Consider the following 16,388-nt stretch of genomic DNA (forward strand, 5'->3'; position numbering starts at 1 on the left):
TGCCACATGGCCGTAGCACCATAACTGACGCTCCCTCACAATGCAGGTGCCTCATCCGAGACTCCATGAGCAACCGCTCATTCGACATAAAGTCAAACCAGCGGTACCCAAGGACTCTCCGAAGAGACACCGTACTGAAGGAGTCCAGTCTTCATCTCAGGTCACTGGATAGTGATCACATTTTTATTAGATAAAACTCTTGACCGATGAACGAATGGGAAAGTCAGGTCGCATGTGAAGGGGTTTCTTGTTTGCAAACTACTTTTATTTTTAATAAAGGTTTAGCAAATATACATGTGTTTTGCACATTGTGAGCATATGACTGGATGATTTGATGTATGGACAACTCTTGTATGCAACAAGAGTAATGTGAGATGTTTCTATGGAGGGTTTTGATATTTTCTGCTGTTGTCCAGTGTTGGTCATCATTGGGTCCTGTTCTATTAGAAACGTTGTTATCTCTGCTCTCCATGAAGATATCAGATTACCACCAAGGAAGAAACTACAAGTAACATGCAATAAAATATCATCTGTAGCCATAGGTCAGTATGATTCCCATGGTGATGAGCTCAGCCAGGTGTTGTTCAGTATAAGTCCAGTGAATCCACAGGTCATCATGGGTTTATTAAGGCAGCAGATCACTGCAAGTTTACTAACGTTAAGCTGCAGTATGACCTCAGGTACGTCTTGTATCATTTTAAGCTTTGTTGATTCCAGTTCAGGATCAGTTTAGAACATTTTCATTAGTTTTCATGGTCATCATGAGTCTCGTAAGGCTGGTCAGTTTGATTCCACTCATTATGAGTCTGCGTAAGTTACGAGTGATTGTACTGTCAGTGAGGCCTCTCTTTTAGCATGACCCTCCATAAGCAGTCTTATCAATATGTGTCCAGTAAGGTCAGAGTTCACTAGTTGGTTAAACCTTTGCAGGGCTGATACTCACTAGGATTCTACTTAGATTACAGGTAATTAAGAGCAAAGCATGGCCAGTGTTTGTCAATATGGGTCTATTGAGGCCAGAGGTCAGTACCAGCTCAGCAGGTTTGACTCAGGAAGACTGATAGTCATTAGGAGTCTTGTGAAGTTATAGGCAATTACGAGTGAAAGAGATCCCTTTTCATTGTGTGCCCAGTGTCACTCAAAGGTCATCAAATGATTTGGTGACATAGCCGGGCATCACAAGTCTTGGAAGGCTGCAAGTCATTACAAATCTACTAAGGCCATACATTAGTGAGGACACATCCCTCATGAGTCCAGTGAGAACAGAGGTCATCAGGCGCTGGGTAATGTAATTGAACATTAAGAGTCCAGCTAGGCCAAAGGCCATTGTGAGGCCACTAAGGTCACAGTGAACTCCCTAAGGTAACTAGTCAATATGAGCCTAGGTTTATAGCAATAGCAGACCAGTGTGGCTTCAATAAGGCTGATGGTCAGTTTGAAGTCCAGTAAGATCACAGAAGACCCTCAGTTTAGACACTAGACACGCAGTGTCTAGTAATTTGACAAATCTAATATGAAGGTGAAGTTAAAACAAGCGAATGTACAGTGGCAGAGCTGACTTGGTGTCCAGGTGTCTATATGAAAATGTTCATTTAATAAATGATTATCACAGGCTTGAGTTAAAGATACAAAGTCCACTCTAATGGACATTCTCAATCTGTTTCGTTTATTCTTTACAGGCAAAGGCACCAGTGACTGGCCTGCAGAGGACTATGTAAGTGTTCACAAATGGGGCTTTGGTGATGGAAGAAGGAGGGGTCATGGGGTACTTTGCCAAGGAACATTGGGCCTGGGGAGATCTGAGGGTTCTTTATAATCATCTCTCTTGCCTGGTTTTGAAAGAATTTGAGAAATTTGGGTCAAAAGGCCAATAAATTCTACTCTTTGTATTTAATATTTCTAAAGTTGCACAAGAACTGAGACATCTGATGTGCCACTACCTTACTTTAGTAGGTGACCTGTCCGAAGTAGAAGAGTGGCAAGGAGGGCACAATGTCAACTGGCCATATTTTAACAATAATATCAATCGGCATGCAGTGGTTTTGTGTGAATCAGATTAAAGCTGCTTTGTTTACTTCGCGTTTAAACTAATCTGTATTTGATATATGTACATTTTGAAATTGGGAAATATTGTAATTGTAATTTATACCTAGGAACTTGTTGCAACATTCTGAGCCTCCAGTCCGTGAAGGAGCCATACACAAATAAATCGACTCGATCAACTGTATACTGTAGTGTAAATGCAGGCTTTATTTTTATAAAGTTATTTAAGTACTCAAAAATGAAGTCATCTGTACACAGTTAATCAGAGGTGGCAGATTGACAGCGGGGTCAGGTTATCAAGCAGTAAAGGTGCACTTTTCTTTTCACATATGCTGGATTACAGTATGTTATAAAATCCTCCATCAGCACTACATCATCATACTTTACAGCACAATCAGACACAGTAAGTTCAGTCATGAATAACGCTGTAGACTAACACTACAATTGAGCTGGAATCTGCTTTGATATGTAATACGAGGGCCTCAGCGGATGTACATTCAGTGCATTTTTAAGAAGTGGTTTGCAGATTCTATGCACAAAGCAACCTCCTAATTCAGTATCTCAATACTGAGGAAGCCATTTGGTGCTGCCCCAGCTAAAGAGACAGAGTCAAGTTGACAGGCCAGGTTTCAATAAGAAGACACAAGTCAGAGTTTGTACTTAATATCATAGTATCCATCCATCCATCCATTGTCTAACCCGCTGAATCCGAACACAGGGTCACGGGGGTCTGCTGGAGCCAATCCCAGCCAACACAGGGCACAAGGCAGGTGTCTGTCTGTGTGCGTGTGTGTACGTAAACACGATAACTTGACTGCACTTTCAGTTAGGTGAACCAAATTTTGCATACAAGTGTTAGGTACAAAACGTTGATTTGTATTAACTTTTGAGCTATTTCTGCTACCTGGAAGTGGTACTTATTGTCAAGGTAAAAAGTATGTGAACCCTTTGGAATGATCTGGTTTACTGCATGAATTGGTCATAAAAAGTGATCTTGTATTCAAGTCACAAGTACTGATGCACACAATGAGCTTAAACCAATGACACACACATTCTACTCTTTCGTGTCTTTATTTTACAGATGCATTCAATGTACACAGTGGTAGTGGAAAAAGTAAGTGAACCTTGGGATTTAATAACTGGTTGACCCTCCTTTGGCAGCAATGACCTCAACCAGGCACTTTCTGTAATGTGCAGATCAGACCTGTGCAGATGAGCCCATTCTTTCATGCAGAACTGCCTTACCTCTTCCATATTCTTTGGTTGTCTTCTGTTTATGGTTCTCTTCAAATCATCCCACAGCATCTCAATTAGATTTAGATCTGGGCTCTGACTGGGCCACTCCAAAAGGTGGAGTTTGTTCTTCTGAAGCCATTGTGCTGTGGATTTGCTGCGATGTTTGGGGTCATTGTCCTGTTGCATCACCCAGCCTCTTCTGAGCTTAAGTTGACGGACAGACACCCTCACATTATCCTGGAGAATTTCTTGATAAACCTGTGAATTAATTTTCCCATCAATGATGGCAAGCCGTCCAGGCCCTGATGCAGCAAAGCAGGCCCAAATCATGGTGTTCCCTCCACCATACTTTACAGTAGGGTTGATGTTTTGATGTTTATATGCAGTGCACTTTTTACACCAAATGAAGTTCTGCTCAATAGTTTAATTTTGGTTTCATCACTCCAAAAAACATTTTCCCAGTACCGTTGTGGAGTGTCCAAGTGCTCTTTCACAAACTTCAGGCGTTCAGCAATGTTCTTTTTTGATAGCAGTGGCTTCCTTCTTGGTGTCCTGCCATGGACTCCTTCCTTGTTCAATGTTTTGCGTATAGTTGACTCATGAACAGAGATGTTAGCCAGTTCTAATGACGTCTTCAAGTCCTTTGCTGTCACTCTGGGGTTCTTCTTTACCTCATTGCTGACTTTGCGTTGTGTTCTTGGGGTCATCTTGACAGGCCACTCACTTCTAGGCAGAGTAGCCACAATACCAAATTGTCTCCATTTATAGACAACTTGCCTAGCAGTAGACTGATGAACATCTAAAATCTCTGAGATGACTTTGTAACCCTTTCCAGCCTTATGTAGATTAACAATTCCCAATCGTAGCTCTTCAGACAGCTCTTCTGTGCTGTCTGTGCCATCTGGATATGCTTCTTGCCAAAAGCTCAGACTCAAACTTTATGGTGTTTTTTATCAATCAAAGTCATTCTAGGCCACACCTCTGAGCTCGTTTCATAAAATAGACTCCAGGTGTGCTAAATTCTGACTGCAATGAGCTTTTTAAAAAGTCATTAGCTTAGGGTTCACTTACTTTTTCCAACCTTCAGTTTCACCACGGGTGTCAAACTCCAGTCCTGGAGGGCCGCAGTGGCTGCAGGTTTTCATTCTGACCATCTTCTTCATTAGTGACCAGTTTTTGCTGCTAATTAACTTCTTTTGCCTCAGTTTTAATTACCTTGACTCAGACCCCTTAGTTGTCTCTTTTTCTTTAATTAGCAGCCAAACAATAATGAGACACAAAACAAGCCGCCACATGACCAGCTCACCTGCGCCCATCACACATTATCTAAAAATAAAGAAAGGTGAAGGTCTTGGTAAGGCTGATTGCTCAGGTCACCAAAACATCTTGACGATGTTCTTAGAAAAAAACAGAAAAATCAACAGTTCTGGAAATGTGTGCTGAGAGCAGCAACAGGCCATGGAATTAAATAACGGGTTTAATTAACAGCAAGACTAGGCTTCTCATTAAGAAAGTGATTGGAGTGAAATTGTTTTAGTTGGTCATCTGTTAGGTTGTTTCATATTTCATTTAATTTCGGCTGCCATTTAATAAAGAAAGGAATGAATTCGGGGGACTGAATCCTTACTTATTCTATGTTAATTAATGTTGACTTATGTTTATTTTTTATTGTGTCTTCTATTTTTCTATTCATTTTGTAAAGCACTTTGAGCTACATTTTTTTGTATGAATATGTGCTATATAAATAAATGTTGATTGATTGATTGATTGATTGATTAAAATCAGGACTATTAAAATGAAGGGAAAAGAAGTTAATTAGCAGTGAAAACTGGTCAGTGATTAGGGTTAGGGTCCGAATGAAAACCTGCAGCCACTGCGACCCTCCAGGCCCAGAGTTTGACACCCCTGAGTTTCGCATGTGGTCCATGGCCGGCTTTGTATCCCAGCCAATACCCCCAGGCCGCCAGAGGGAGCCCTCCCAGCGGCATGGAAGGTCTTCGAATTCCAGCAGAGCCTCATGGACATTGTAGTTTTTATGGACAGCCCAGCTGAATACCGTGGGGGCCACCAGGAGCCGCTCTAGGGAGGCTTGGGGAGTCTTATTTGACCTATAACCCGGAAGTTCGTCAGAGGAAGACCAACGGGCTTCCGGGGTGAAGAAAAGAACTTTTTACCTAACCCGGAAGTGATACAGGATCACATGGACTGGGGATTGGGAACACTTCCGGGTCAGGGAATATAAAAGGACTGTGGGAGCTCCCAGACCGCGAGCTGAGCTGGGTGGTAGGAGGGCAACGCGTCTGGAATGGAGGATTGTGATTTATTGCATTTGTTATTGTGATTGGTTATTTATGAGTAGTGTGGAGTGGAGGGTGCTTAGTGCACATTATTATAATAAAAATAATTATTGTAGCACTTTTACCTGGTGTTTGGCGTGGTACCTGAGGGTTCAAGGGAGCGATAGCGCCCCCTACTGCTACACATAGTTTGAATGATCTATTCAAGATGGTCAAATTCTCTGAAAAATCTACGTATCTTCAGTTATAGGAGACTGTGTTTGTTCATTATTGTGACTGACATGAAGATACGACCCTGTTTTATATGGGAATTAGACATAAATATAGAGAATTCCTAGGGGTTCACATACTTTTTACTTTTTACTTTGTCCAATTTATTCAACTTTGATTTTATAATAATTGTTCAATATATTATTCATTTGATTTGTTGTTGATGATTCTTTAATGTACGTAATACAAAAATATAATCATTGACTTGCACTTTACTCCTCAAATATCCTTCCCCATATCAAAGTCCATTTTCTTGAGATCTCGATAAAATGAGTCTGTTATCTTAAGGAAACAATTTTAAAACATAACGATATCGCACATCCTCTCTCGGCTTCCATACCAAACACTAACATATTGTTAAATAAACCACCTCCAAAAAAATGATGTAGTGAACTAACGCCGAACACACTCAGATGCTGTTGGCTATTTAACTTGCTGTCCCTCGTCCCGTTGGTACACTTACGGTATATTCAGAGCTGCGAGTAGATCAGGATGACTTCGTGGTAGTCTGTGAATTGACCTTCTGCCTGTTCAAGCCTCTCAGATAGACTGTGGTATTGTGTCTTCCTGATAATGTTTTCATTCACTTTTCTTTAACGTCTGAGCGTCTCTTCGTTGTTGTTGTCCATTGCTGGTCACCAGATATGCTCATTATATAACTAATTCTATTCAACAAAGATTAACATTTTTTTGGCCATTGTTACAATGTGGTAACTTAACAATATAATTTTTTTCTGAAGTATATACTATCCAGCTAAGAAATTGTATGGTGAACCCAATGTGTGGCTCTCTATTGGCAGCTCAAAGTAACATCGACATGTAAACTCCTCTTCCGTATTTTATCTCCGAGTCTATTTGTCAGTAAACATGAATTCAGGTTTGAGCGTGCAGGCTCTGCATTGATACTACCCTGACCTGGCTCGAGCTCAAGACTTCACAGCAGTACTAACCACTGTGCTGTGACTTATTTATTTATTTATTTATTTATTTATTTAAAGTTTTCCTAGTAAAACAGATCTTTCTAAAAATAAATGAAATGCACAATAGCAGTCAGTAGAGGCTCGTGTTTCTCGCTCAGAGAGATGAGTTGGGTGTTATTTACATGATGCAGACAGCTAGCCAACCTGCGCCAGCGTGGCCGCCACAGTGGAGCCATTGTGTCAGTCAGACAAAGTGGAAACTATGCAAATGACGAGGGCACAAAGTGAGGATTGTTCGGGAAGACTCCAGCAAGTGCACATCACAAAGCCACAGAGACACACTCCAAAGCTCAGTGTCTGCCTTTGGTGATCAGCTGAGACCTCACGGAGCCCATCTGGTTCAAGGGTCTTACTTGTCAAGTGTCCTGACAGACAACAGGGTGAGCAATCAGTCAGTCATATCCTAACACAGGGTCACGGGGGTCTGCTGGAGCCAATTCCAGCCAGCACAGGACGCAAGGTGGGAACAAATCCAGGGCAGGGCACCAGCCCACCGCAGGGCACACACACACACCAAGCACACCCAACCTGCATGTCTTTGGACTGTGGGAGGAAACCCACACTGACATGGGGAGAACATGCAAATTCCACGCAGGGAGGACCTGGGAAGCAAACCCAGGTCTTCTTACTGCAAGGTAGCAGTGCTACCCACTGTGCCACCGTGCTGCCTGGTGAGCAATCAATGTAAAAGATATTGCCATATTTTTCATGATAATGTATCATTCATAAGCAGAAGACAAGTACTGAGTACTTTTTTTTCTACTTTTTGCTCCTTGCATAGATGTGACGATCTATGCTGTGCAGCAGTGGTGATGTTTGTGATGCACCATCTGTTGGAATGAAAAAAAAATGTGCTTTAATGCTTTTACGCACAGAAAATGGAAAAAGGCTGAGAGAAAAGTGGGACAATCCCAAATTAATAATGGAAGGAAAATATAGGGTCTATAAAGCATTGCAGGCTTTGATTAAAGTCACTCAAGCAAAAATAGTAAGCTTCTCCCCACTCATGACCCTCAGTGGGACAGTCCTTGACTCCACTGGCAGCACATTTATATGATATTGGTGAAGGAGGTGTGAAAAAGGAGGGAGCAGCAGATACTGTCAGCCAAGGTACAGTGATGAGTTTCATGAAACTGATACTAAATGTTATCTTGCAATTCACAGTTTTGAAGCACAAAAACTTGCATAAGAGGTTTTTTGTGTATTAAATATTTTTTGAGTGGAAAACAAGGACCAGTGCTCCCTAAAGCCACTTCTGTATCTTCACGTAACACAGTGGTGACATCAATTCTATGTATGTCTCCCAGTCACATCACTGTACAGGAGTGCAGGAGGGGCGTTTTTCAAAAAATGTGACAAGCTGCATATTTTCCATACAATTATACACTAAACCGCACCACAGTGTACATTACTGTGTTTTCTCTGATCACCTAGCAACTGTCTTATCCGTGATCAGGATACGCGCTGTGGTATAGCGAGTCCGCGGCTTCCGAAAAAAAGGGTCGGGTTTTTAAATCCCTATAGCCGTGTCGTTCTCCGTGGGCGCGATTGCACGACCGCGGGGGTTAATGAAGTGATTGGAGCGAGTCGCACCTGCACATGTGGGTGCGGTCGTTCTTGTTTGCCTCAATGGCTTCCTGCGGTGTGTAATTAAGACGCTGCGCCCACGGAGGCAGCCGGGTGTGGGTATATATAGATGGATGGCGACGCGAGAGAGAGAAAGAATAATAAATAAATAAATAAATAATATATATATATATATATATATATATATATATATATATATATATATATATATATATTAAATAATAAATAAATATATTCATCGTGGGAGAGAAATGTAAGGAGGAGAAGGAGGTTAAAGGACGGCAATGGCAGTCTAGGCTGAATGATCTGGCCACCTGAAAAGAGAAAGAGAAAGAGAGAGAGAGAGAGACAGACAGACAGACAGACAGACAGACAGAGCTGCGGCCCCGCGAAGGAGCGTTAGATAGGCGCTCTTGGTGCTAGTTCGCCCAACTGACAATTAGCGAGTGGGGTGAGCAGAGAGATGTCATCCCTAAGGATCTGAGGAGCGACTTTGGGTGCGCGAAAGATGAAGGGAGGAGAGCCAATCTCGACGGTCTGGCAGTGACGTCCTTTTGGAGGCCAAGACGGAGGCTGATTGAAGGAGCTCGTGGCTGTTGGGGCTCCGCCGGCAGTGACAGCAGTGGGTGAGCCGGGGAGAAAGAAAGACGGAGGGGGGCCGGAGAGTAATGAGTGAGAGAGACTGCGTATTAACCTCTGATTATAAAGGATTTATTTATTGATGGTTTTTAGCCCTACTGGAACTTTTATGGATTTATTTATTGGAACTTGCACTTTTTGGTTTTGATTGTTTTAAATTAAAGCATTTCTTCACTTGTGTAATATATCCCCTGGCTTTGCGAGATTTGTCGCCATTTGTCAGCTCATCTCGGTGACATTATCGACGGTGTAGGGTTCAAGGGCTCTCGAACAGCCGATGGCAGCATGGCGCTGAACCCGCATCGTAACACGCGCGCTTCCACTGGAGAGCTTTAGTTAACTCTTTGAGGGCTGAACATTTTTTCCAAAAAACTCAGTTTTCTGAAAAACACGAAATGCACTGGTTTCACACATAAATCAACATAAAACATTTGTTGCTGCGTGATGTGGTTGCTGTTGGCACCTGTTTTGCATCTCTCGCAGCAGTGGCTGTGCCGGGGTGGCTCGATGGCCAGCAGGAACGCCGGCTACCTCTTTGTTTTCGCACAGCAGGTGGGTGATGGTGGTAGTCGCAATGTGACGCAGTACGGTTTGTACCTCATAAGTGGTGGTCCTCCTTGGCGAATGCTGCTGTAGGCGTATCAGCTACACGAAAGTGTTCAGCACCACGATCAGCTGGGAACCGACAGGCTGATGCTGGTCCCTCACTTTCGTTTTCGATATCCATTTTCCAGAACACTTGCATCAAACTCAGAGTCCGAAAAGCCAGAGTCTGATTCAGAGATAATATGTAAAATGATGTAAAATCATCTATATGCTTCATCGATCCCTCTCCCACCTGGACAGAGGCAGTGGTGCTGTAAGAATTATGTTTTTGGACTTCTCTAGCGCCTTCAACACCATCCAACCTCTGCTCATTAGGGACAAGCTGACAGAGATAGGAGTAGATTCACACCTTGTGGCATGGATTGTGGACTATCTTACAGACAGACCTCAATATGTGCGTCTTGGGAACTGCAGGTCTGACATCATGTGCAGCAATACAGGGGCACCGCAGGGGTTTGTACTTTCTCCGGTCCTGTTCAGTCTATATACATCAGACTTCCAATATGACTCAAAGTCCTGCCACGTGCAAAAGTTCGCTGATGACACTGCTATTGTGGGCTGCATCAGGAGTGGGCAGGAGGAGGAGTATAGGAAACTAATCAAAGACTTTGTTAAATGGTGCAACTCAAACCACTTACACCTTAACACCAGCAAGACCAAGGAGCTGGTGGTGGATTTTAGGAGGCCCAGGCCCCTCATGAACCCTGTGATCATCAGAGGTGACTGTGCAGAGGGTGCAGACCTATAAATACCTGGGAGTGCAGCTGGATGACAAATTGGACTGGACTGCCAATACTGATGCTCTATGTAAGAAAGCTCAGAGCAGAATATACTTTCTGAGAAGGTTGGCAACCTTCAACATCTGCAGTAAGATGCTGCAGATGTTCTACCAGACGGTTGTGGCGAGTGCCCTCTTCTACGCGGTGGTGTGCTGGGGTGGCAGCATAAAGATGAAAGACGCCTCACGCCTGGACAAACTTGTTAAGAAGGCAGGCTCCATTGTAGGATTAAAGTTGGACAGTTTAACATCTGTGGCAGAGCGACGGGCATTAAGCAAACTCCTGTCAATCATGAAGAATCCACTGCATCCACTTAACAGGATCATCTCCAGACAGAGGAGTAGCTTCAGTGACAGACTTTTGTCACCGTCCTGCTCCACTGACAGACTGAGGAGATCGTTCCTCCCCCACACTATGCGACTCTTCAGTTCCACCCGGGGGAGTAAATGCGAACATTAATTTTATTTTAATTCTTTTCATTTTTATTACTATTTAATTTAATATTGTTTCTTTGTATCTGTATACTGCTGCTGGATTATGTGAATTTCCCCTTGGGATTAATAAAGTATCTATCTATCTAAAATGTCCGTGGAGTATTTTGCTTTACAAATTTGTTTTAGTCTCTCACCAGATGGCAGTGCCATTTTACAGGTGGTTTGCTTTTCACTACTCATGCGTGCATAGGAAATCAAGGTCAAATCAACAAAGCTACATAGCTTTCCTTCAACCAAAGATAGTCAAACTAAAACATAAGGGTGAGTTTTGTCACAGTTAACACCCCATTACTGTCCTCTACCATGAATTTTGACAAAAGTCAACATCAGCCCTGAAAGAGTTAAATGCCAAATGTCAGGCATATGTATGCGGAATTAATATATGAAAATACTTCCGAATGGTAGACAAATGCTTCTTTTTGTGTGAATAGCACAGATTTCACTGGAAGCCAAATGTATTTTATTTTGCAAATTTTTTTGCCAAGCAAAGCATTGAGTTTCACTGCAAATTCGAATTTATGCAAATCATTTTGGTCATCTCTAAAAAAGCCAATTTTATATCTTCTCGTTAGAGGCAGCGTTTGAAGTGATACTGTTTATGGCGATACAGTGACACTCGATTAAATACATGGGGGCGTTCCCCCGCCCGTGTAGCATCCTCAAGAGGTGTCGGTGCCCACTGCTATGCTGCGAAAAGGAGCCATTCCACTTCAAGCGCTGGTTGGAGGAGATGTCGAGCTTGGCGATTGTGGTTGCTCATCTTGTGACCTTTTTTATTCATTCAGTTTCCACCACCTATATGAGAATGGGGTTACAGGGGCAACAGTCTAAACAGCGAGGCTCATCTTGGTCGCTCTGTTACATTTGCAGCTCAAATAAGGATGGTTAGAATAAAAGTAAAGTGGAATGGACACAACTGGCCAGCCTTTCTAGATTTTAAAGTTGAAAAACCTGTCGCATCGGGTGATGAATTTTGGTAGGTTTTTGTGGTATGGAAGAAACTAATAACCTAAATACAGCTTAAATTAGCTGTGTTTGGTCTTCGGGATGAAAAAACAACCGAAGACTCCCTAACACTTTGAGTATATTGGTGAACTTGCAGAGGCGTCAGCTAAGTGGGCCAGGAATGGTTGGTTCAAGAAGGACGTGTAGTCAAGTGCAGCTGTAGCACAAACTGAGCGCGACAGGCTGGAACCTGGCTCAGGCAAAAGTATGGCAGCTCGTTGTGTGAACGTTCAACATGCATGAACCACAAAGTTGAGTTTGTCTGCTTGGGTTGAATGAGAAATGAGGGGCATGCAAGCGCCGAAAAAATGTAAAAGTGCAGGCACGTGCCATCTCACCAAGTGCAAGTCACACATGTATAAGCTTTCATGTCTTCCACAGGATTCACACCAACTCCAGTGGCTGTGGTTGAGCATGAGCGGAGCAAACCGCTCCCCACACACACGTCTTTCGTTTATATATGTTGTCACAAACTCCACACAGAGTCATATCAAGGTTTGGGACAGCCACCCGTATAATTGGTATCCTGGCTGCAAAGTCAAAAATTCAATACAGCACTGATGTGCACAAAACCGAGTCCAAAACAGAACTGAGGGAATAGGGAAAAGGTGGAGGCTTTTAAAGGGGAAGACAGTAAGTGAGATCAATGGGGTCGGGCTCATGAAGGTCTTCAGCCATAGGTTTGAGCCCGGACGTGACATCACAGGGCCCGAGCAGGCAAGGTCGTCTTCCATAGGCTCGGTCCCGGAAGTGACGTCAAGAGGGCCAGGTGGAATCTCTCGTGAATGGTCTGCAGGAAAGGGAGAAAAAGAGTCAGTGAATTCTGACACATCCCGGTATGGCTCAGAACTGCCCTCACTCAAGCCCTTTAGCTGCCTCCCATGTGCACGTGTGTGACAATGTCTAATATACAGGTATATATATATATATGTGTGTGTGTGTGTGTGTGTGTGTGCGATACAATATCTGCAAAATACTACAAAGAGTACATGACACGTGTTTGGCCTTTATTGAGGATCGTCAGGTGAATACACTCTTGCATTCCCTTACAGCGATTGAACCTCAGACATTCTTAGGTCTGATTCACAATCTGATTATTTGGGTGGTTACATACCAGGATCTATCTATCGATCTATTATATAGTGCCTTTCACACTATCTATCTATTTATCATATAGTGCCTTTCACACTATCTATCTATCTATCTATCTATCTATCTATCTATCTATCTATCTATCTATCTATCTATTATCACACACGTGTGCATAGGAGGCAGCTGAAGGGCTTAGAAAGGACTGATTATACATCTGCCCAGGGGGTGCGGGGTACGCTGATGCTCTTTCTAAGTTCCCTACAGGTCTTTCCCGGGAAATCCCACCAGGAGCCACCACCTCGAAGCAGGACACATCACTTCCGGCCCCGGCCCCGAGGATGACATCACTTCCGCCCAACGTCCTATAAAGCCTCCCACCTTTGCTCGGGGAGGCAGTTCTGTTTTGGACTCTGTCGTGTAAACTTGACTACATGAATCATTTGCTTTTGCAGCTAGGAAACCACATTAAACGGGTGGCTGCCCCAAACCTTGCCCTGCCTCGAGTCTCTTCTTATTACACTATCTATCTGTATACTTTGTCACTTGTGCCCAGGATTAGACTGCTCAAATTGTTTTTTCACCTGTTTTTTTTATGACAAACAACAACCCCCCTTCTCAAATATACACCACAATGACTAAAAAGAAAGAAAGCTAAAAACAAAGACAGTGTATGAGTTGGCAAAAGATCAGAAAAGCAGCCTTAACCCTTTACATACTCTGAGCGAGTCCGAGGCAGTTGCCACATGTTTCCGTGACACCCCCAGTGACTCCGTCTAACCAGCCTGTGATGGGTTTGATGTTGTCTTACATTAGAGAGGAGGGCTTCTGTGGATGTGAGAGCTGACTGCCAATGATCAATCAGCAGCAAGTACATTGCTTATCATATAGTGCAGCAATGAAGGATAAGGAATACGGATGTTTTGGACCTGATGAACAGAAAGGAGACGTAGCCATCAGATGTCTCATGTTTTATGTAACTCAACAGAGTGAAAAAAAGAAAAAAGGACTGAGATTACGGCTGAGCTCACCATACCTGGAACTCCTTCACACAAGTACTGGTTTCCTTTGGGCACAACATTAATGCTCGTCAGTAAAAGGGACGAGCTTGCAGTACTTTAGAAATGAGAATCAGTGCTAGAAAGTCATCAGAGAGTCGTCTAATTTGACATACCCTGTGATTCTACTCAAGCTCAGGTGACAAGATCAGCATCCGCAATTGCTAAGTCTGAATTCCCCTCCAACTAGAAGTCATGTCACGTAACATCAGCTTTATGTAATGTATAATGTGAGTGTTCCCGGTCTTAAAATCAACAGTACTCAGATACTTGCAATCAATTTCCACAAAAAAAAAAATTCTGGAACGGTTTGAATGAAGGGTTTCTCTGATTAAGTGTGAAGGATGGACATATTTGCCTAGCGAGAGATGATTTCAAATTAACTGCAATAGAAAGGCAGTGAATTACAATACATCACAAGAGTGAATTGTAATATTTAATATGGTATATTAGAGAATATTATAAAATTGGAAGATTACCAGGATTTTGGTTCAAATATTAGAATAATATTGTTTAATTGCATCCCTGACAATTTCCATCCCTATTGTGTGCTAATATATATTCTGCTTTTGTTGTATAGGATGATGATGATGATGGTGACACCTATGAACCTCCTCCATCTGAGAGACAAACAATGAAAATGGCCTTTCCACCATCAGAGGAAGACAACATCTACCTGGGTGAGAAAAAAGATCAAGCTGGGGCAGTACAGGGAAAGGAGAAAGAGCGATGGGTGGGGCAGTGTTAAAACCAAAAGAAGGGCAGTCTGGGTAAATTCCCTACCCTCTACTTGGCCCCTGTCTCTGATTTGCTAATTATCTCTCTCACCGCTTCACCACCTAATTGATAATGTGTGGCAAGTGTACTGGTGCCAGAACGGCTGCCATTGCATCACCCAGGTGGATGCTGCACATTGGTGGTGGTTGAAGTGGTTCTCACTATCTGTAGGTAAAGCACTTTGCATGTCTAGAAAATGGCTACATAAATGAAACTATCAGGTAAACACAGAGTGGCAAGGTGAGTGAGAAATAAAGATTAAGATAAGCAAAGAGCAAAGGCGCAATACAGAAGGGGGAGACTTTTGATAGAGTAAGGTTGGAGGCAAGTCAAGAGAGGCAGAAATAATGAGATAACAAATAATAAAATAATAATAATAATACATTTTATTTGAAAGCGCCTTTCAAAACACTCAAGGACACTGTACACAGTAAAAATAATAATAAAAGTAAGAAAATAAAAAGCAGGCAAAAGAGCAGGTAATTTACAAGATCACAAAAACATAAAACAGTTCCAAGATAGGAAAATGGAGAAAGTTATGTGGGATAAGCTATTTTGAATAGGTGAGTTTTTAATCTAGACTTAAAAAGAGAGAAAGAGGTGATGTTTCTTATTTCAGGAGGTAGGGAATTCCAAAGTCGAGGAGCAGAGCAACTGAAAGCCCTGTTCCCCATAGTGGCAAGACGGGGGACAGGGACAGAGAGAGAAAGAGAAGAAGATGATCTGAGACACCGAGATGGGATGATGATCTGTACCAAATCAGAGAGATATGGAGGAGAGAGATGATGAATAGCCTTAAAAGTATACAGAAGTATTTTAAAATTAATGTGATATTTGACCGGAAGCCAATGGAGCTGCTGGAGAACAGGGGTGATGTGGTGAATAGAAGGGGTCCTGGTGATGATACGGGCAGCAGAGTTCTGAACACGTTGAAGCTTATGAATTGATTTTTGAGAAAGACTAAAAAGAAGTGAATTACAATAGTCAAGCCGAGAAGTAACAAGGCTGTGAACAAGAATGGCAGTGGCCTGTGGAGTAAGAAAGGAACGGAGACGATTGATGTTACGCAACTGAAAATAAGCAGACCGAGTGACATTATTGATGTGTGAATTAAAAGACAGAGTACTGTCAAGGATGACACCCAAACTTTTCACACATGGGGAAACAGAGACCGGCAAGTTATTGATAGCAATAGAAAAACTATTAGTTCTGGATAATGTTGATTTAGAGCCTACCAGGAGAAGCTCTGATTTATTGCTGTTGAGTTTCAGAAAGTTAGAAGAGAACCATGTATTTAGTTCAGCTAAACAGAGAGTGAGGGAGGATGGGGGGGAGAGCAGAATCAGGTTTGGTGGACAGATAAAGCTGGGTGTCATCAGCATAACAGTGAAACTGAATATTATATTTACGAAAAATATATCCAAGCGGGAGAAGGTAGATAATGAAAAGAAGGGGCCCCAGGACAGATCCCTGGGGGACGCCAGTGACCAGAGGAAAGGACTGAGAAGTGAATGATTTCAATCGAATA

At 42.6% G+C, this 16,388-nt stretch overlaps 1 protein-coding gene across 2 annotated transcripts in view; it reads left to right on the top strand.

The window, feature by feature from the left end:
• The window catches only part of si:dkeyp-117b11.1 (SH2 domain-containing protein 6), an 89,572-nt gene that overhangs the window by 26,976 nt on the left and 46,208 nt on the right, over window positions 1-16,388 (top strand). Inside the window, exons 4-5 of one of the 2 annotated variants that reach the window (XM_039768324.1) lie at window positions 1,680-1,714; window positions 14,664-14,763. In XM_039768324.1, coding sequence (XP_039624258.1) covers window positions 1,680-1,714; window positions 14,664-14,763 — 135 coding nt within the window. Of the gene's footprint in view, window positions 1-1,679; window positions 1,715-8,788; window positions 9,040-14,663; window positions 14,764-16,388 lie in introns of those variants that run through there. The other variant, XM_039768325.1, reaches the window with a different exon arrangement.

This window comes from Polypterus senegalus, chromosome 11 (assembly GCF_016835505.1).
Source record: "Polypterus senegalus isolate Bchr_013 chromosome 11, ASM1683550v1, whole genome shotgun sequence".
In the NCBI taxonomy this organism is placed as follows: Eukaryota; Metazoa; Chordata; class Cladistia; order Polypteriformes; family Polypteridae; genus Polypterus; species Polypterus senegalus.